The sequence below is a fragment of the Ochotona curzoniae genome, unplaced genomic scaffold (assembly GCF_017591425.1).
Source record: "Ochotona curzoniae isolate NIBS_2020 unplaced genomic scaffold, NIBS_Ocur_1.0 scaffold_274, whole genome shotgun sequence".
Lineage (NCBI taxonomy): Eukaryota > Metazoa > Chordata > Mammalia > Lagomorpha > Ochotonidae > Ochotona > Ochotona curzoniae.
The window spans coordinates 7,750,907-7,771,109 of record NW_024467101.1 but is presented as its reverse complement, the minus strand read 5'-3'; the positions used below and the strand labels follow the sequence as shown (position 1 = coordinate 7,771,109).

General features: G+C 58.4%; 2 protein-coding genes across 2 annotated transcripts; both read right to left on the bottom strand.

Moving 5' to 3' along the window:
• Nucleotides 1-432: 432 nt before the first annotated feature.
• On the bottom strand, nucleotides 433-4,051 carry OSM (oncostatin M). Its single transcript, XM_041003817.1, has 3 exons — nucleotides 3,951-4,051; nucleotides 2,371-2,504; nucleotides 433-1,930 (listed from the first exon to the last, which is right to left on the bottom strand). The coding sequence occupies exons 1-3, from the start codon at nucleotides 3,982-3,984 to the stop codon at nucleotides 1,373-1,375; spliced, it is 726 nt and encodes a 241-aa protein (XP_040859751.1). The 5' UTR covers nucleotides 3,985-4,051; the 3' UTR covers nucleotides 433-1,372.
• Nucleotides 4,052-15,274: 11,223 nt separating this feature from the next.
• Nucleotides 15,275-19,297, bottom strand: CASTOR1 (cytosolic arginine sensor for mTORC1 subunit 1). Its single transcript, XM_041003632.1, has 9 exons — nucleotides 19,080-19,297; nucleotides 18,455-18,525; nucleotides 17,310-17,497; nucleotides 17,067-17,199; nucleotides 16,745-16,868; nucleotides 16,361-16,474; nucleotides 16,138-16,220; nucleotides 15,955-16,049; nucleotides 15,275-15,828 (listed from the first exon to the last, which is right to left on the bottom strand). The coding sequence occupies exons 1-9, from the start codon at nucleotides 19,190-19,192 to the stop codon at nucleotides 15,760-15,762; spliced, it is 990 nt and encodes a 329-aa protein (XP_040859566.1). The 5' UTR covers nucleotides 19,193-19,297; the 3' UTR covers nucleotides 15,275-15,759.
• Between the last annotated feature and the right edge of the window lie 906 nt (nucleotides 19,298-20,203).

Sequence of the window (20,203 nt, the reverse complement as noted above, 5' to 3'; positions counted from 1 at the left end):
CCTGGCTTTGACCTGGTCAAGCCCTTTGCAGAATGAATCAGAGGTTGGAAGATCTGTCTTCCTCTCTTTCAAATAAATAAATCTTATAGTAGATATATGTGACGCATGAAAAATACACACACAGCACCTATACCCCATCACACACAACCTGGGGAGCCCACAGGCAGCCTGCACCCCAGCTTCCCTCACTCCTTGTTCCAAGACATGAGGGGACACCCTGCTAGGATAAACCCAGCAGGTGTGAGGTGTCCCTGGGACCAGCACCCCGGCTGTGTGGTGCATGTGGCTCACCTTCCCAGCCTCCAACCACCTCAGAGCCCCGAACACCCCTGACCTCACCCTCCAGGACCCTCCCCCTTGTCAAAGTGGCCAGCACACCGCCCCCCAGGCCCCCAAGACAACACAAGGACACACGAGCTTTAGAAACTGGACACGTTTTAAATATATGTTAGCACAATATTAACATTAAATATGCATCATAAATAGCCATATAAATATAAAATTGATTAAAAACTGATATAAAAAAATCAATAAATTAGTCACATCACTCCAAGAGTCAGCTTCTGGGACCCGCTCCTTCACCCCCCAAATCAAGAGGGAGTGGGTTCAGCATGAGAAAATCCCATGATGTGCCGCCAGGGGGAGCACCAGCTGCTTCTTGGCCTCTCACCCCATGGTCATTGGCATGCATGTTCAGGTTTGCCCAGCGTTGGTTTTCCACCCTGGGTCTGGAAGTCCCAGCCACTGACAGGCAGAGGAGGGCCTTGCACGGGCTCTGCATGCCGCCACTGGTTTTGCTAAGAGCCCAGAGAAAGAAAATGGCCTTGCTTGGGGGTTACCCAGAGTTAGGGTTAGGGGCCAGAAGCTGGAACCCCTCACCCTGAACCAGCTGCCTTATAATGAGGTCATGCAGCCGTGGCAGGGGTCTGACCTGAGACGTAATCAGGCATAGGAGGCCGGCTCAGACCCTAACCTCCTCCTGGAAACCAAGCTGCCAGGGCTGGCCAGTGGGGGATGGCAGGGGGCAGGAAGGAGGAAGTCTAGGAGCCATCAGGCCAGCAGGTCATGAGAGGGCTGGGCCGGCTGGCCTCCGACAGCCAACCAGGGGGCACAGTCAGCCAAGCCATGACTCAGCCTGTGTCATCAGACCCCTGAATCAATGGAAAGTCGGCCCCGCGTGGCCCGACCCGGTCACCCCACACTGTGCCTAGGAGAACTCGGGGCTGGGGATTGAGGGAAGGGGGAGGTGCCATGGCCTGACTCTGTGCACCAGCCTGGAGGAGGTACAAAGAGGCCTCCTGGGTGCCCACCCTTCAAAGTGCACTTCCCCGAAAGGCGAGGACTTGCATCCCTGGAAATGCATCTGCCTGGGCTAGGATTGGCTGCGCAGCTGTGCCCTGGGTCTGGCTGTCCTGACCCGGCCAACAGAGGGTCTGATTCTGGATCCATGGGCTTGTTTACCCTGACCCTGGTGGCTGGAGCTCTGTCTCCGGCTCCGGCTGTCCCCCCACTGGCTGAGGACCTGGTGTACGGAGTGCATGAAGCGCTGGTAGCCGCGCAGGAACCTGCACCCATCCAACCTGTCTTGGAAGATGCCCTGGGTGGGGGAAGGCAGTGACGGTGGTGGTAGGGTTCTGGGGCTGGCCTGGGTGGGCTCGGAAGCCTTGAGCAGCCCGATCATGCAGGAAAGGTTATTCTTGAGCCCCTTCAGATACAAGATGGCGGTCTGCAGTTGCTCAGGCAGAGAAAATCGGTTCTTCCAGGCCTCCAGTCTGGACAGGACCCGGTCCGAAGTGGCACTCACAGTCATCAGCAAGCCCCGCCTGCTCAGCGTGCTTAGGGCTTCCTCGCTTGGGAATGCTCCAGGACCTTCAAGATGCTCTTTGCAGGACTCGTTCAGTGGGGGCTCCCCCAGGCCTCGGGAAATGACCTGAGGGGAGACAGGGGTGGGAGGAATGGTGTCAGTGGTGCAGCTGCATAGAAACATCAGGCCGAACGCTGGGCCCTGGATATATATCCATCTCTCCAGTCAGCAGGTCATGGGGACCACGGGCGCTAGTGGGGTGGGAGGATGAGGATGTGTGAGTGGTGACTGGGGACTTCAGGGGTGGGGGGCAATGGGAGTCCTCAGTGGAAGAGAACTTGGTTTTGCTTCCATCTATGAGCAAAACAGATGTACAGGGGATAGGCTGCTGGCCCAGGACCTGGATGTGGCCATGGCCTTGGGGCAAGGGAAGTGGTATTACCACCCCCTAGCTCCCCAGGGCAGGCTGAGAATAACATAGGACTCAGTTTCCCCAGCCACCCCCTACTATGTCCCTTCCAAATCCTCTCCCCACCCTGCCCACCTTCCCAGGGCTGGGAACTCACATAAGGCTTCAGGAGGTTCTCAGGGTTCTGTAGATATGTTGCCTGGTTCTGCAGCTGGCTGAGGAGCTGGGAGTATGAGGACAAGCAGGTGCACCTGACCGTGGTGATCAGCAACAGGAGTCCAAGGCCCACACCTGGGGAGAGAGGGGAGGCTGTCACTCCTGCGCCCGGCTTTGTGGGGGTGCCATGAGTACACAGGAGCTGCTGCCAACGCCTCCCAATACTTCCACCTCCTGCCCGCCTCCCCTGTGAGGCACCTGCAGGGACCTGAAACCTAATGGGAAGGGCCAAGCCTGGTTGTTTTAACCGAGTGGTTCTCTAAGCAGGGCTGGCAGAGGATGACCCAAGGAGGACAGCGGCTCCTGCCAAACCATTCCCCAAGCTAAGGGCTGCTCCGGGACCCTAACTTGTCAGCCACCCTGAGCCCTGCCCCCACTCCCCATGGGCCCCTAACAGACCTCGATGCCCCATGCAGGTGGGCTTTGAGGCAGGCTGTCCAAGACCCAGGAGAGGCAGCCTCTCTGTCCAAATGGTCAGTTTGGAAAGGCCACGGAAAGTGCACATGCCCATTTGACGGATGGATAGATCAAGTCTCAGTGGGAAAGGGCCAGCCTGGGTCTTGGCGAGCAAGGGTCCCCCTGATTTGCCTCCCTCTTCTCTGCAGGAGTAGCCACCTCTGTTCCCCAGGGATGCTACGAACCACACTGAAGGTCTCAGGGGGGCGGGCCCAGTCGTGGCTCTCACCACACACCCCACCCCACCGCCGCCGCCAAGCCCCAGCAGCCACGTGGTCGGAAGGGGCTTGTGGCGCAATGGTCCGGAAGGTGGTGACACCATCGTTCCCTTCCTACGAACAGTCCAAACCCTTGGGGGAAGACTGGCTGGTGAGAAGGGCTGGAGGACCGGCCAAGGGGGTATGCCTGCCACCTCCCCCTCCCTGGGACTTAAACTGAGGGCCCAGCTGCCTGTGTGTGTACACACGGGAGCAGGTGTCTGCCGGGTCTGCCGTCTCTGCTCACTGGGCTACGGGGCTCAGCCTGGTGAACCTAGGGTCTTTGGATAACATTGCAGGGGTGAAGGGGGAGCAGCAGGGGGAGTGGGAATCTCTGTACAGCTGTGACTGTGGGCAGGGGGCTGTGCATGTTGCGTGACTCTGGGACCCTAACTTAGTTGCCTCTCTATTCATCCCAGCTGTGCAAATCCGATCGGGGCAAGAAGGAGCACCCCTCCACACACACACATACACACACCGTGGGTCCCTCACATCTTGCACCACTTCCCTGCTCTGCTTCTTCCGCTAGCCATTCGCCTCCCTCCTGTTTCCCGCACTTTCGTGCTCCCAAGACTGCCTCTGCATCACCTCCCCTTTGGAAGCCTCACAAGGGGGTAGCCCTGCTTCACCTGTGCGAATGAGGGGTTCTCAGTGGACCCATCCTTTGGCCCGGCCTCCTAGCTCCTGTCTCAGCATCCTTCAGTCCATACTCGGTCTCTCCAGGAGAGGAGAGAAGATGGGGCAAGGGGGTGGGGGGGCTCCGGCTCAGCAGCTGTGGCGGTGGGAGGAGGAAGGAAGCGGTACTCACTGAACAGCGACCTCCATGGGAGTGGTGCCCGCATGCTGGGTGCCCGCGCTCTGGCCCCGTGCCTGCTGTGGGGGACGCCTCCCGACTAGGGAACCCTGCGGACTGGCAGCCACTTTATGCCCGCCCGGGGGTGATTGGCCAACACCTCGTGAGGTGGGTGGGGAGGGGGTGGGGGGAGGGCAGGCCTTCTGGGAACATGACCCCAAAAACCAGACTTTCCACAGGCGGCCAATGGGCGCTGGGCGCGGTGCTGTGCCCGCTCCTCCTCCTGCTTTCTTCGAATTCGTTCTTCGAGGTCAGCCCCACGCCCAAGGATGATGCAAACTGCAGCCTCAGCCTCTCTTTCTCGGACTAAAGCAGGGAGCAGGGGGTCCCCACGGCATGGCAGTGGGAACGAGGCATCATGAGCCTCAGGTCTCCGGAGGCCACCTCCCCCCACCAGCCCAGTGTCCAAGCAGGACTCATGGGCCTCATGGGTCACAGGGGCCAAGGACAGCGAGACATCCTCCTTCTGGAGTGCCCATGCCGCCCTCTTGCTGGGGCAGTTGGGACATCTGTGAGCGGAAACCACACTGGGCTGCGGGCACAGAGCCAGACCCAGGCCGGCAGCCCCTGGGGTTGTGGGGGTTCCAGCCCTGGGACCAACATCACCCCAAAGCCTGGCTCCTGCTGTCTCCATCTCCCCTCCCACGCCCCCATCCTGCACCTGCCACCAGCCTCCCCCTAGTCGAGGCCTACAGCCCACAGCAAGGTCCCTGCCTGCTGACCAGGTCCTCTGTGGGTACGTGGAGGTTGGGGGTAGGACTAGACCCTTGGAAGAGAGAGGTGAAGAGGGTTAAAGCCAGCTAGCGTGCTGTGTGACCTGAGGCAAAGCAGTCAGCCTCTCTGGGCCTCAGAGCAACCTCACCCAACCCCCCTCTCCACACACACACCTGTAAAATGAGAAGCAAAGCCCTTGTCCGCCCACTCCTTAAGGCTGAAGCCATCACAGACATAAAAGGCAAAAAGACCTCTCTGGGAAGGGAAAGAGAAAAGTTTAAACTAATTCCAAGTATTTGTAGCGGTGGGGCGGGGGTTGGGGGCGCGGGCTGGGACAGGCGAGCCGTGGAGGAGGAGGTGGGGAAGCTGTGAGCTCAGAGGGGAAGCCGCCGTGGAGGGGAGGCAGTCGCCCGCCCCCGGTGACGGTTGGGGACCAGGTTTCACTTTCTCTGAAAGATAGCAATCGTGGGTTGGTTCTGCGCTTGTCTGCACATCAGAGGGGAAGGAAGCAAACCTGTAAAGGCACCTCCCCACTCAGGTGCCTGCTGTCAACTGAGACCCCAGCCATGCACAGCCAGGCCTGACAAGGGGTCCCAGACCTGCCCCCCTCCAGAGCCAGGACGACTGAAGGCTGAGCGTGCAGAACCCTGGACCAGGGATGCCGAGGGCAACCAGGCAGAGACACGCCCACCACACACGTTTCACATCCCATGAGCTCATCTTGCAAGTCCTGTGGCAAGGGAGGGAGAGGAAGTCCAAGTGCTGAGAAGCTCAGGGCCTGGTCCCTCTCAGCCACCTGGAGCTGGAACTAACAGAAAAGGGCACTCTTGGTGCAGGAACCCATCTCAAGAGAGCTTGAATATAAGGCTTTGCCTCAGTTTGCACAAAGGGCTGGTTCCAAGACTTCCCCCCCTCCTCTACCCCTTCAATACCCACCAACAGATGCTCAAGTCCCTTCTATAAAGTGACACAAGTCTTTGCACCAAACCCACATGTCTTTTCCCATCCATGCCACATCATCTCTTGATTACCCACAATGCAAGATACAATGCAAATAATATGCAAATAGCCAAATAGCCACCCCACTGAATCGTCTAGGGAATGCCGATCCCATGACAAGTCAGTACAGTAAAAATGGAATTCTGGTCCCCTTCTATCTCCCCAGATGACTGCAGCTCTGGGTTCAATCTGCAGAGACAGAACGTGCAGGGACCCAAAGCCTCAATGTCCAGTATGCATCATGTTCTGAAGATCTAGAATTGAGGCCTGAGGCAGGCAAGCAGGCAGGGCTGGTCCCTGCCCAGACCCTACCAAATTAGTAGGTGGCTTCTTGCTTACTCCTCACACGACTCCTGTCGCTGGCTCCATGCATCCTCCGTGTCTTCATGTCTTCTTCGGAAGCCTTGCCTATTTATTGGATGAGGCCCGTACAAAGAGCTGACTCTCCTTTGAGTGACCTGGATCCAGATAAGGGATGCAGGGGTAGGGAGAAGGGGAGGCCAGGTCTGGAATAGGCTAGGTGCGTCAGCTGTGTGCTGGTGAGGTCAGCGCTCAGTGACGTCCCCACCGCCACCAGCAGGAAGGTCTTGCAACACTGCGTGGCCAGTATAAATAGGCTTCCCCAACCACAGGCCCAGGGACGTCCCTTCTTCCCTGGGGCCACGTCAGCTGGGTCCACATGATTTGGAGAGGAAGAGAGGATGGGTTTGGTTCCTCGCAATTGCTGCTTCTTTGTTTTTCCAACCCCTTGCACTTCCACCTATGCCTTCAAAATGCAAGGGCGGGATTTGTAAATGACCTGGGGTTTTTTTTTGGGGGGGTGTCCTGTCAGTCCAGGGTGATGGGCAGTAGCAAGCAGGGTACCTCCCTCCTGGACTCTGCATCCAAGCCGAGCCTCACACTCGTACATCCGCAAGAGTACCTGCTCACAGCGCTGGCGAACAAAGCCCCAGGGTCTGTCCATAGGAAGATATACTCACATACTGGGCCCTGCCATGCAAAAGTGTTTTTTTGTAACTTTTTGAAAGATTTATTTGTTTTTATTAGAAAGTCAGCTATATATAGAGAAGAAGAGACAGAAAGAAAGATAAACAGAGAGGAGAGACAGAGAGGAAAAATCTTCCGTCCATTGACTCACTCCCTAAGCAGCCACAATGGCCAGAGCTGTGCTGATACGAAGCCAGGAGCCACTTCCTCTGGGTCTCTCATGCAGGTGCAGGGTCCCAAGGCATTGAGCATTCCTCAACTGCTTTCCCAGGCCACAAGCAGGAAGCTGGATGGGAAGCGAGGCTGCCGGGATTAGAACTGGCGCCCATATGGGCACACATAAGGCGAGAACTTTAGCCACTAAGCTACCACACCAGGCCCCATAATTTTTTTAAAAGTTCATATTTATTTTATTTGAAACACAGAACAAGAGAATCTTTCAGCCACTGATTCACTCCCCTCAAAGGTCCCCAACAGCTACAACCAGATTCCATCTGGGGCTCCCACATGGGTAGCAAGGACTCAAGTACTTGGGTCATCAGCCTCTGCTGCCTCCCAGGTGTGTGAGCAGGGAGCCAGATCAGAAGTGGAACAGCTAAGAGTGGAAGTGGCACTGTGCTGTAAAAGGTGGGAGCCCCAGGTGTTACTGTGTCTCACTGGAAAATGTGTAAAGTGGAAGGAAGAGAGGAAGGCAGGCTGGAAGGAAAGAAGGAAAGAAGGAAAGAAGGAAAGAAGGAAAGAAGGAAAGAAGGAAAGAAAGAAAGAAAGAAAGAAAGAAAGAAAGAAAGAAAGAAAGAAAGAAAGAAAGAAAGAAAGAAAGAAAGAAAGAAAGAAAGAAAAAGAAAGAGAAAGAAAGAGAGAAAGAAGGGCCCAGCATGGTAACATAGCAGCTAAAGTCCTCTCCTTACACACACCAGGATCCCATATGGACCCTGGTTCTAACCCCAGCAGCTCCAGTTCCCATCTTACTCCCTGCCTGTGCTCTGGGAAAGCAGTGAGGACGACCAAGGGCTTGGGACCCTGCACCCGCGAGGGGACCTGGGGAAAGTTACTGGCTCCTGGCTTCGGATCGGCTTAACTCTGGCCGTTGCAACCATTTAGACAGTGAATCATCGGACAGAAGATCTTCTCTGTCTCTCCTCATCTATGTATATCTGACTTTCTAATTTAAAAATGAATAAATCTTTCAAAAAGAGAGAGAGAGAGGAAGGAAGGAAGGAAGGAAGAGAGAGAGAAGGGAAGAAAGGAAGAAAGGGGTCTGGTGCAGTAACCTAGTGGCTAAATCCTCACCTTGCACATGTCAGGATCCCATACGGGTGCCAGCTCATGTCCTGGTAGCCCCGTTTCCATCCAGCTCCCTGCTTGCAGCCTTGGAGAACAGTAGAAGATGGCCCAAGGCCTTGAGACCCTGCACGTGTGTGGGAGACCCAGAAGAAGTTCCTGGCTCCTGGCTTTCAATCGGCTCAGCTCCAGCCATTGTGGCCACTTGGGAGTCAGCGGATGTAAGATCTTCCTCTCTCTCCCCTCATCTTTGTACATCTGCTTTTCCAATAAAAATAAATAAATATTTAAAAAAATAAAGAAAGAGAGAGGGGGAAGGAAGAAAGCAAACAAGAGCAAAGCAGGAAAAGGTGATGGCAGGTGGGAGAAGCCAGACCCAACAGCCCACAGCCTCGAGTCCCGTGGCATGAAACATCTAGAAAAGAACAATTCATGCAAGGCAGAGGAATGGTCACTGCTCAGAGGAGCTGGGGGACCCAGAGGCCTTTGGGGTGATGATAAAAGTATCCCGCCCCCGATTCACACAGCAGTGGCTCTTGCACACCCACTGACACGCATGTGTGAACTATACCAGGGATTCTGGGACTTCCACAAACACTTTGTAAGCGAGACAGCTTAGGACTGTCAGAACATTCGATGAGACCCGGCGCGTACCCAGCAGCCCCCGTGGCAGCCGACAGTGCATATTCACTTATGTCACAGGGTGGCCATCTCAGGGTGGTTGGGTAAGGCCCGGTTGCATAAACGCTGGGGTGAGTGCGGCTCCGCCAGGCGCCTGCCCCCGGAGGTCATGGAGGTCATGCCGGGCCCTGGGGATCCCTGGGCTGGTAACCAGGGAGCCTGGCCTGTCCATGGCTGCAGTAAACCATGTCCACCTGTTCCCAGCGCCTTCCTGCCAAGGCTGGATAACCAGCCCCCTTCCAGGGGAGGTACAGGTTAGGGCTCCTTTCTTTTTGTTTTTAAGGTGAACGTACTGAAAGGCAGAGCAACAGGAGGGAAGTGAAAGAAAAGAGAGAATAAGAGAGAAGAGTCTATCCTCTGATTCACTGGCCTCAATAGCCAGGGTAAAGCTGGGAGCCTGGAACTCCATCTGGGTCTCCCAGGAGGAGCGCAGGGACACAGGAACTGGAGCCATCTTTTGTCGCCCACCTGGCGCATTAGCAGGGAGCTGGATGGAAAGTGGAACAGACGGGAATCTGATACAGATGTGGGCGTGCCCAACCGCGGTGTCAGGGGCTGCCCTGGGAACTCCCTCCTCGGTAGCCTCTTTGTCCCCACAGTTCCTCAGCCCAGGCCAGTGTCACCACTCCAGACGCTGCTGCATCTTGTCTCTGAAGGCTGGCTGGAGTCCCAACTGCTCTGTTCCCAATCCAGCTTTGTGTTCAGGCACCTGAACCACACCTGCACCGCGAGTGATGGCTGACATCAGGAGAGCTGGAGAGCTGGATGGAGGTCCAAACTCCTGGCTTTAGCCTGGTCCGGTCCCTAGCTGCCACAGGTGTCTGGGGAGTGACCCAGCAGATGAGAAAACCTCTCTCAGCTGCTCTGCCTTTCAAAATCCATTGAGCTCAAGAAGAAAGAAAGAAAGAAAGAAAAAAAGTCACCTTCAACATTAACCCAGGAGAAGGAAGTCCACTCGAGCCTTCACTTTTCTCACGATGACAACATGCAGCACTTATTTTGAAATGTCAGGTCATTGCCAAGAGCATTTTCGGGCACCGTGTGGGGCACACTTCCGGAGCTTTCTGTTGGGCTGGGGCCTCCTTTTGTGCTCACCTTTCAGGTGAGCCTTCATTGTCTCTGCAGTCAGTGTGCCTATATTAGAGATGGCAAAACTGAGGCCTAAGAGCCACAAGGTTGGCCGGCACACTCCCTGGACTGTGGGGAAAAAAAAAAAAAATCTCAGCTTTTGGGGTTGGGGAGGGGTTACACTGAAGAGGAAGGAAGAGGAGAAGGCTGGCCCCGGGCGGCCAGCGGAGGTCAGGACGTGGCAGGTGTAGCTGACCGTGTGCCAGGGAAAGAAGGAAACATGGAGAATGGGGGGGGGGTCCCTTGCAACCCCTTCACTGGGCCCCCTGCGGCCACAGGCTATGCTTTCCTTCTTTCTTTTTTTAGATTTTTAAAATTTTTATTGGAAAGGAAGATTTACAGAGAAGAGAAAGATCTTCCATCTGCTGGTTCACTCCCCAAGTAGCTGCGATGGCCACAACTGAGCCAGGAATTTCTTCTGAAGTGGGTGCAGGATCCCAAGGCTTTGGGGTCATCCTCTGCTGCTTTCCCAGGCCACAAGCAGGGAGCTAGATGGGAAGTGGAACAGTTGGAAACACAAACCGGTGCCCATATGGGATCCCAGCAGCATGTACAGGGGAAGGATTAGCCAACCGAAGCATCACGCTGGGTCCTACGCCTGCCTCCTGAACACCCCAACCTACTGAGCATCCTTCCACAAGATACCCAGGCCTGGTGCAAGTCTGACCTCTTGAGGGAAGCCGTCCTCAGCCTTGCTCCACCCCAGCTTGGGTCCCTGCCTCGCTGTGACATGCACACCTCCATGTAGCACTCTCCAGAGGACACAGATTGTAAATCCCAAGAGGCTGTGCATTGGGCTGGTTTGGCTCACCACTTGCTGAGCCTTCAGAGCACAGCAGATTCGGGTCATAGCAGGCGCTCAGGGGACGCACGGTGAACAGGTGAACAGGCCATAGCAGGCGCTCAGGGGACGCACGGTGAACAGGTGAACAGGTCATAGCAGGCGCTCAGGGGACGCACGGTGAACAGGTGAACAGGTCATAGCAGGCGCTCAGGGGATGCACGGTGAACAGGTGAACAGGTCATAGCGGGCGCTCAGGGGACGCACGGTGAACAGGTGAACAGGCCATAGCAGGCGCTCAGGGGACGCACGGTGAACAGGTGAACAGGTCATAGCAGGCGCTCAGGGGACGCAAGGTGGACAGGTGAATGTGGCTAGGCTGCACCGCGGCCAGCAGAAGCTCCAGGGAAAGTGCTCGCTGGCTCCCCCTGCCCCACACCTGCCGCACCTGCAGCCAGGCCTCAGAGGGCGGCACCAGGAAACCGCGGATGGAATCTTTCCCAGAGAAGTGCGCTCTAGATCCTCCTGGCTGGCCACAGCACATGATGTCGTTTCTGAGTAGCCTCCAAAGATGCTGATCTCTTCCTTTAGAGGATTATTTTGTGAAGTGCAGATTAAAAAAATCTGCTTCTTCACCCGTTTGCAAGATTGCAACACTTTCCTGGAAATCAAACGCAAAGGAAAGAAAAAGCCCCAGCATTTCTCATGCTTCCTTCAGAGTGCATTTCAAACAGATTCCTCAGAGGTGGGCTGGGCCCTGACAGGAAGAGAACATGACTACGTTTTGGGAAAGAAAAAAAAAAAAAAGTAAAGTGTTCTACCTACCTGTAAGTCCTTAAGGTCCCACTGGGTGTGTTGGCACCAAGCTAAGCATGACTCAACAAGAAAAAGTGCTGAGCCAAGTAAATCGCTGTGCTCGCCTCTTCACACCCAAGTTCCGAATGCATGGGCCCATGAGCTGGTAGGTGCGCATGTGTGTGTGCCAGCATCTATCCCTTGAAAGGGTCTGAAGAACCATTGGTGAGATGTCTTTGTCTCACCCCAGGTTACAGGAGGGTGCACTTGACCCAGCCTGGCCTTTGTGGCACTCAGGGTGCCCCCCTGGGTCCCAGGCAGGAAGACGGGCCTCTATCACACCGCACATAGCAAGGGGGTTTCTTGGCTGGCATGACTCCAATCCTGGGGAGGCAACATCCTCAACCTCTCAGAGAAAGAGTGTGAGTGGGGAGGTCCCCAAGTCCCTGGCGAAGCCAGGGCCACCCCGAAGGGCCTGATGTCCCCTTTGGTGGCTCTTGGCTATGGAGCTGGGAGTCCTGGGGCTGGGTGCTTTGGTGGGAGGAGGGTGGACAGGTTCAGAGTTCTGAATCCTGACCCGCAGGCATGTGGCGGGCAGGAAAGGTCACAGGTTTTGTTCAGCAGAGAAGACAGCTGGAGAAAGGGCTCATGGGGGGGCTGTGGCTGCGGGTTAGCGTCTCTTCCCCAAGCAAGTCGGGGCGCAAGGAGGCGGGACTCGCTGCCAGGAATGCCAGTCAGGGCCTTGGAGGAAGTGACCCGCAGCCCTGGCTGTCTGCTGGGCTACGTTCTTCCCCATCTTCTTTGGGGAGCACACCAGTCAGGCAGCATCTAGACAGGTCTGGCTGGCTCTGTTTTCTCTCTTTCTTTGTTGTTTGCCTTTGCAAAAATGATCAATAATTTTTTTAAAAAATGCAATGTAATTAATAAAAACTATATATATTTAAAAAAATGAATGAATGAACCATTTACCCGAAATGAACCTGATAGCACATGGATTTTAGCTCAATTAAGAAACTTGATAAACATCATTAAGGACACACCCAGCTCAGGAGCCTGGGTGGACTGGGGAGCCAGGAGTCCTGCAGGGACAAGTGAGTGGGGGGTGAAGCTGCTGCTCCATCTCCTTGGCCGTGACCCATGGCAGGTCAGGGCAGGGGCACACAGGCAGGTGCTGAGGGGACAGGCAGCTGGCCAGGAGGCTAACCAAGGTCTGGGAGGTTTCTTGGGGTAAGAGGGCACCTCAGAAGGCTGAGGGGGGCTGTCATCAGGGAGGGCCAGTGGGGACAGGTCCCTGGAGTCAGGGCGGGAGCCCAGGCTGGGCCCACCGTGGGCAGAAAGGCTTGGGCGGGCTGGCTACAGCCGCAGACAGCAGCGAGAGACAGAGTGGGCGGGGGAAGTAAAAGAGAGAGGCTGGGGAGGTGGAGGCCGAGGGGAGGGCTGAGAGGTGGGGAGAATGGGGCACCAGCAGGTGAAGGCTGGGCTCTAGGGGGAGGTGGTAGCAGGTGGAGCCGCAAACTCCAGGCACAGCCCCTCACCCCCACAAGAGCATATGGCCCCACCCATGTGCTCCAAGACAAAACCAGCCGCTCCCACTCACACAGAGCATCCCCTTCTGTGCTCACGTGTGCACATTTATAGGTGTATATGGACACACAGAGAACCAACCACAGCTGTTCTAAATATATCGTGTGTACCTGCCCATTTTGTATGTGTGAACTGTCACACACACACACATGCCCATGTTCACTGCCCAGTGTGGCTCTATCCACGCCCACCCATCCAGCATATGCTGTGACATTCCCCACCCTCCATCAGGGCAGCTTTGGCTTCCAGGAGCCGCCTGGGGAAATGAGACGAAGACCGTGGCCATTGCTCAACCAAGCAAGGGTCTGGGTCAGGGAGGGGCCGGGGCTGAGGCCTCGCGTGCCTGCCCACGCACTAGTTGCCAACGGCAGCAGACGCAGACAGTTGGGCTCGCGAGGCATCTTGCAAAAACTGTGCCCTATCCCTCAGGGGTCAGCCGGAGGGGAACACGCCTGGATCCCTGCCGCGGGCCACACATCACTCCAAGAGGAATTCTGCTCGTGCCACGCCCACCTCTTGCTGCTAGATTTCCACCTGCGGCTTTGGGTTGCACACAGCTGTGAAACAGCTGCAGAGATGGCGGCATGCGGGTGACTTCCCATCCAACTTCCCCTCCCTCCCCACCACCAGCCCCGCTCTCCCCTCCTCTGGATCTGGGGGACGAAAGAGATAACAACCATGGAACAAGCCAGCAGGCAGGGGACACCAGATGGCCCCGCTTCACACGGATGGAAACAAGGTTGTCACCTGGACGTCAGCGGTCACTTCCTCCCTATCGGAGCGGAAGATCGCGGAGGGTGGAAGTGGGCTGCTGCCTCTCCCTGGGTGAGGTTTTCCACTCCCACCACACCCCATACACCCAGACTCACACCCTCCTGTCGGCAAGTGCTGGACACCCGGTGGTCCGAGGCCTGGGGACACCTGCTCAGGACAGCACATGGATGCGGTGTGTTCCCAGGGCTGAGAGGGCCCCACACTGAGCCCAACCAGCAGACTCACTTCTAGTGCCCAAGACCCTCTGGCAGGAGAGACGGGGGTCTGGGTGGCTCCCAGAGGTCCAGAGCTCGTGGTCCACCGCCCTGGCCAGACCCTAAACAGTTGAGGTCAGATCTGCCTCCGCTGAGGGTTCTTTAAACCAGCATTCGCAGCACTAGCCCAGAAACACCCCAACATCCCTGCCAAGACCCCAATTCCTCAGGGAGCTAAAGCCCTGGGCACAAACACCCGAATGTAACAGATATACACACACACACACACACACACACACGCATTCCACCATGAATCAGACCAGCCCGTCTCCTTCCCCACCAACCCAGGACTGTGCCTTCAGCCTCTTGTGCAGCAGGCCAGTCCTGCGGGCAGCATTCAGAGCTTGCTGAGGCCAGGCTGGGACTCGGGTGAGGCCCTTGGTGAGCCAGAAGGACAGAGCCACCCAAAACAGGCAAGCTAACGGAGGTCAGAACTTCCGGGGCCAGGCAAGCCGCAGCAACCATGCGGGAGGCCATCTCAGGAATCCAGGTTCTGAGTGGCGCCCAGGACAACCCCTGAGCCACAGGGAGGGAGAGAGAGTGGAGACATCCTGCCCCATAGTCCCCAAAATCTAGGTCAACGCTGCCTTCCTAGGGTCCCCCATAGGAACTGCCAACTAGGTCTGTAGGCACATGGGGAAACTGAGGCTGTAGGGAAGGGTACCCGCTCACTCACCCACCGGGGCCTCCACTCTGCTCTGCTCTGCTCTGCTCCTGGTCTCGCCTGGGGCCCCAGTGCCAGGGGTTAGGCCCCCAACCCCTCCCCACCCCTTGTCCTGGCTTTTTCTAGGATCTCGGAATACACAGAAGTCACACCCTTCCCGTCCTGAGCCTGTGGGCGGGTCTGGGCTGAGGGCTCCTGATAACCGGTCCCTGCCAGGCTGCACCAGACTTTGATGAGATTCTGCCCCCCAGGCAGGCAGGCAAACAGGCAGGCTGGCTGGCGGGGTGGGGGGGGGCTCCCCTCTCCAGGGCAGTAACACCTACCTAGGACTCACCCCAGATGGGAAGGGCCAGGGAAGACCTTCAGAACCTTAGATGAGGTGCAGAGGACAGCAGGCAGCACTTAGGCAAAGGTGGGCTCTGGGGGGTACCGGCTTTCACAGGGCTGGGCTGGGCAGGGCGGCAAAGGGCCAGGAGCAAGCCCTGAGGCACGCTGACCCGACCCCCTCTCTTCTCCACCCCATGGTGATCATGTGACCCAGGCCAGCTCCCAGGTGAGTTGGGGGTGTCAGAGGTGGCGGCCCCAAGGTTGGGTCCTGCTGATGGATTCCCCCCAAAAAAACTCCAGTCCAGCCCAGTCACTAGAAAGTCCTTTATTTAAAGTCAATTAGAAAAAAAAAAAAAAGGAATAAGAAATGTAAAAATACTTTCTTGGAAGCCCCTAAAGGGGTCAGATACTGTTAGAATTTGCCTGGCCTGGAAAGACATCCCAGTTGGAGGCAAAAAAAAAAAAAAACGGACATCAGAACCTTATTCCAGGGCTGGGGGCATCCTGATCGTGGTGGGGTGGGGGTTGGCTCAGGCCTCAGGCAGGGACTGTGCAAATGCCAAGGCCACAGGGAGGGGAATGGGTTAGGGGTTGGGCTCCCTGCCCCAGCACCGTGTTCCCAGGGTACAGAGACACGTTCTGCCCATTCCACCTGTGGGCATACACGCCAGTCCATGTGAGAGCAGGTGCTTGCCTGCAGCTTATATACGAAGAGGGACAGGGGCTCATCCCAGAACTTGAAGGAACAGCTTTGGAAGCCTGGGGGTGACAGGGTCCAGGGCCAGAAAGGGTGCCTCAGGAAGCCAAGCCCTCCTGCCGCCGCTGCAAGACCTCGATGACGCTGTCGATCCCGTCCTCGGGCACCTGCAGGCGGGTGGGCAGGTGAGAGGAGGGAGGGCTCAAGGCTAAAGCTGACCACAGCCACCCCTACTTTCCACCCACCTTGGCTGGACCCTCTTCCTGTCCTGCTCCCCAGCCCAGGGCACTCACCAGGGCATGGTCAAAGTTGAAAGTGCTAATGTAGTAAGCAGAGACATCGGCGGCGGCCAAGGGCACAGCGATCTGGGCCACGATCCCACACTCATCTGAAGGACACACAGGAACCCCGTGTGGCTCACCCTGGCTGCCCCCCTCCATCTCGCCCTGCCCCCCAGCATGGAAAGAGGCTCTCACCGAAGCCCAGCGGCTGCCCGCCAATACGGACCATCCTCCACAACTCCCCCGAGGAGCTGGTCAGCAGCAGGTCGCTGGGGAACCTGGGGAAGCAGGTGGATGGGGGTGTGTCCACTATGGCCAGCTCTTGGTGGGTGGCGGGGGGGGGGCGGTGATGTCCCCACCGCTTTCCCTCCCTGAGGCTGCCTCAGAAGGACCCAGGTGGAGGTCACAGGTCACATACTTCTTCTGTGTTTCAGCGTCCATGACAATGGAGATGTAGCCCTCAATGAGGGAGAAGGCGAAGAACGGGATGGAGCCGGGGTCGGCACTGCTGGAGGCTGCCTCCTTGGGCATGCTGGGGACGGGTGGCAGGGTCAGGAGCCCACTCTACTTCCCACCCAGCAGCCTTCAGTCCCCCACCCCCCCATCAAGAGAGGACCTCCCGGCTCTGCTCCACCATGCCAAACGCCAAGGGACTTCACAAGATGGGGACCCTCCCTGAGCGCCAGTGAAGGATCCGGGGGCATCCCAGGCTACCAGGAACCTCCATGACCCAGGGCAGGGTACAGCCAACACACAGGGCAAAGGAGGGGGATAGACAAGGTAGTGCACCCCAGGCCCCCACCTGTGGGAATAGAAGAGGACGTCGATGAGGGTGATGGCGATGGCGGGCAGTGTCTCAGGGTCCACAGTGAGGACGCAGAAGCGGTTCTGGGGGCTCTGGATGGGGTGCATCGTGGGGCTGGGCCCTGCAGGGAAGGGACAGACCAGCAGGTGAAAAAGTGCCTGGGGCAGGCACGCCCCCTGGTGGCCGGTCAGGGAGGGAACAGGGCCACCTGGGCTTCCGTCTCCCCTGTGGGTCAGCGCTTGCCCCACACTCACAGACCCGGGGTAGGAGGGACAAGGCGGGCCCTGCTGTAGTGTGGGTGTCCCGGGGCAGCCCTCACCATGCTGAGCGCGGGGGAAGCCGTTGCTGGAATCGTCCCTGACCACGGGGACCGGTTCCCCGCCCACCTCACGGTAAATGTCAAACTCCTGGGCCAGTGTGTGGATTACCACCGAGAGGTCTTGTTCGCGTACCTGGGCCACACACACACACACACAGAGGCAGGTGGCATGTCAGGTGGCTGTCTCAGGGTGCCCTTGCCTCTCCTCCCACCTGTCAGCCCCGGCACCTGCGGGCAACTCACCAGGATGAAGTCTGTCTGGTATGTGGACAGCATCAACACTGACACGTGGTGCTCGGCAAGGGGCGCGATGACGGAGCGGGCGATCTTGGTGACCCCAGCAGCCTGCACAGCCGCCCCGCTGGGAGATGACACACTCAGCACCAGCCACGTACCCTCGGCCACTTGCAGAAACTCAGAAGGGGGTAGCTCTGCGGGCAGGGGCATGAGCTTGGTCAAGGTCTTCAAGATGAGGGTCTATCCTTCCTCATCTGAGCCTTGGGGGAGGCACATCAAAGCCAGGGCGTGGAAACCAGGACGGTGTGGTTATGCGGGCTGAGATGTGCTCCCAGGGCAAACCACTGGGGACTACTGCTTTCCCAGCAAGCCCAGAGCTCTAAGATCACACTGAGATGCAATCCCAGATCTGCCATTTGCTTGAGATGGGATATCAGCCTCAGTTTCCTCATCTGTAAAATGGGACCACAACACACACACACACACACACACACACACACACACACACACGCGCGCGCACACGCGCGCCTCCTTTTCAGTTAGCTACACCCTGCAGCACCACCAGGGGACGCCAGCAGACCAGAATGCTGTTTCTGTGTTGTGGACCTGCAGCACACACAGGGAAGCTAAGGCACAAAGTGGGGCCGCTGTAGGCTGGGGGCCAAGCCCCAGTTGGCTGGCCTGAGCACTTTCCCGGCCAGGCCTGCAGCAGCAGAAGCCAGAGTCAGCTCCAGGACCAGGCTGGTTTCCAGTCCCAGGCAAGGCCTGCCCTGGAACTCCTAACAGGCTCCTATCTTCCTTTCCCAAGCCTTGGATTCCCAGAGCAGCCGGTGGAAAAGGAGGTGATCTGAACAAGGCAGATAAAGCTAGGGAGGAAATCACGCCGCTCCTCCACCCCGGGACTGTGGCCTGGAACCGGAATCCCGCTGCTGGCCCCGAGCCTGCAGGGTGCCCCCCGCCTTCCAAGGGTTTCAAGCCCTGGTGGTAGTAGAGCGGGTGGGGGCAGCTTCCTACATCAGCACCTTTTCCGCCAGAAGGGACACACAGCCAGCCAGCCAGCCAGCGCTGGAGCAAAGAGCAGGACTCGAACCCAGACCCACCGGGCCACTCCCCCTGCTGCTTCCGTCTCCCCACCCCTGAGCGGCCCCTACCTTTAAAGCCCTCGTCGTCCACCATGAGCGTGTAATCCTCGGGCGTCTCGGTCAAGCTGAAGAACTTGCACCTGGTCAGGGGCGGGCGGGCAGCATCTTCAGCCAGGAGTGGACGGGTGGTGGGAGGAGGCTGGACTTCGCCCCATTCGCTGCAAAAGGCACCCCCACCCCCCGACACACACACACACACACCCCGCTGCCCGGGGAATACCTTCCCCCAACCCTCCTCTCCTTACTTCCCCGGTCCAAGGCAAAGGGGAGCGAAGCCCCACTCTGGGACCAAAGGCCATGCTGGCCGCCCTCTCCCCCAGCCCCTCCACACCCAGAGGTGGGGGTGTCAGACCTTTCCTGGGCCCACCCCCCAGGGCAGCTCCTGGGGCAGATGGCAGGCTTCAGGAAGGGATTCCTGCGGGGGGCCTGACAGCTTGAGGTTCAGCGTGGGCCACCCGCGGACTGTGTGGGTGCCCGGACGGGCCCTGGACAGCGGCCTCCGCGGGCCGGATAGGCGGCGGTCCCCGGTGGCGGCCGGGAGGGAGAAGCCTTCCCCTACCCACTCCCTCCACTCACCCACCACCCGGAGCCCCCCACGACCCTCCTCCCGGACCTCCCGGCCCCGGGTGCGCACCGGCTGCGGTGGGGCAGGAAGAGCAGCTTGATGAGCGGGTGGGTGTAGAGCCAGAGCCCGGAGCGGGCGAGGCTCAGCACCCGCACCCGATGCTCCAAGATGTGCAGCTCCATCGGGGATCGCGTGCACCCGACCCCGCCGTCCACTTAGCAGCCCCTGTCCGGGGAGGCGGGGCGGCCGGACTTAAAGGAGCCGCCGGCGGAGAGGCCGCGACCCACGCCGCCCACGACGCCGCGGACCCGCCCCGCCGGGCAGTCCCGGCCGGGCAGTCCGCGCTCCTCGACGGCCGCGCCCGGAGTGACGCGCGGCCTATCCGCGGTGGCCACGCCCCGTCAGGCTGCCAGACCCCGCCCACCGACACGCCCCCCGGGCCGGGCCCCGCCCCTTCCGCTGAGCCGGCCGTGCAGAGTTGTCAGGCTGGACAGGACAGACGTGTCCGCCTTCGGCCGTGCCGGGGCTGCTCGGAAAGGGGGCCGCGCGACACGGAGCGGGCTCCGCCGGGCTCGGGAGGCTGCCCACTCCCCCGAGCCCCCCGGGCCTCCCGAGCCCGAGACGGCAGGCCCGGTGACTGGTTCCCGACCGCGTCCCAGGTGCAAGGACATCACAGCAGAAAGATTGATTTGAAAGAGACAGAGAGCTCTTCCATCTGCTGGTGGTTCACTCCCCAAATGGCCGCTGCAGTGGCAACCTGGGCTCGATCCAGCCCATAAGAGAGGTGGGGGGCACATCGGCGAGGCCAACACGGCTGGTCTGATCAGGTTGAAGCCCCTGGGATGGCCTGGCTCGTGCCTCTCATGTGACTTGCAGGGGCAGAGCAAGTGGCCCCAGGGCTGGGAAGGCCAGAGAATGGTGGGATATGTACTCATGTCCAGTAGAAATAACCTCAGGCAAACCCATCTAAGAGGCTTCAGGCTGCAAACACACACACAAGGCACGTGGGAGACCCTCAAGATAAGCCCAGCAGGGTTAGCCTCGTGGCAGGGCTGGGCATGCTTTGGAAGGGGTCAGGGGTGGGCCTTGTGTGGCCTGGGCATCCTTAAGGTCTGTGATCTCAGTAGGCTGAAGCAGGTCCTGGGCCTCCTGGTGACCCAGCAGGCCCTAGCAGGCCCATTCCGCCTTTGCCA

Coding starts and splice junctions, on each gene's coding strand:
- OSM (XM_041003817.1), bottom strand. CDS start 3,984: ATGCGGGCACCACTCCCATGGAGGTCGCTGTTCA. Junction 2,505..3,950: donor CCCATGGAGGTCGCTGTTCA/GTGAGTACCGCT, acceptor CTCTCTCCCCAG/GTGTGGGCCTTGGACTCCTG. Junction 1,931..2,370: donor AGAACCTCCTGAAGCCTTAT/GTGAGTTCCCAG, acceptor GTCTCCCCTCAG/GTCATTTCCCGAGGCCTGGG.
- CASTOR1 (XM_041003632.1), bottom strand. CDS start 19,192: ATGGAGCTGCACATCTTGGAGCATCGGGTGCGGGTGCTGAGCCTCGCC. Junction 18,526..19,079: donor TTCCTGCCCCACCGCAGCCG/GTGCGCACCCGG, acceptor GCCCCTGACCAG/GTGCAAGTTCTTCAGCTTGA. Junction 17,498..18,454: donor GGACGACGAGGGCTTTAAAG/GTAGGGGCCGCT, acceptor CCCTGCCCGCAG/AGCTACCCCCTTCTGAGTTT.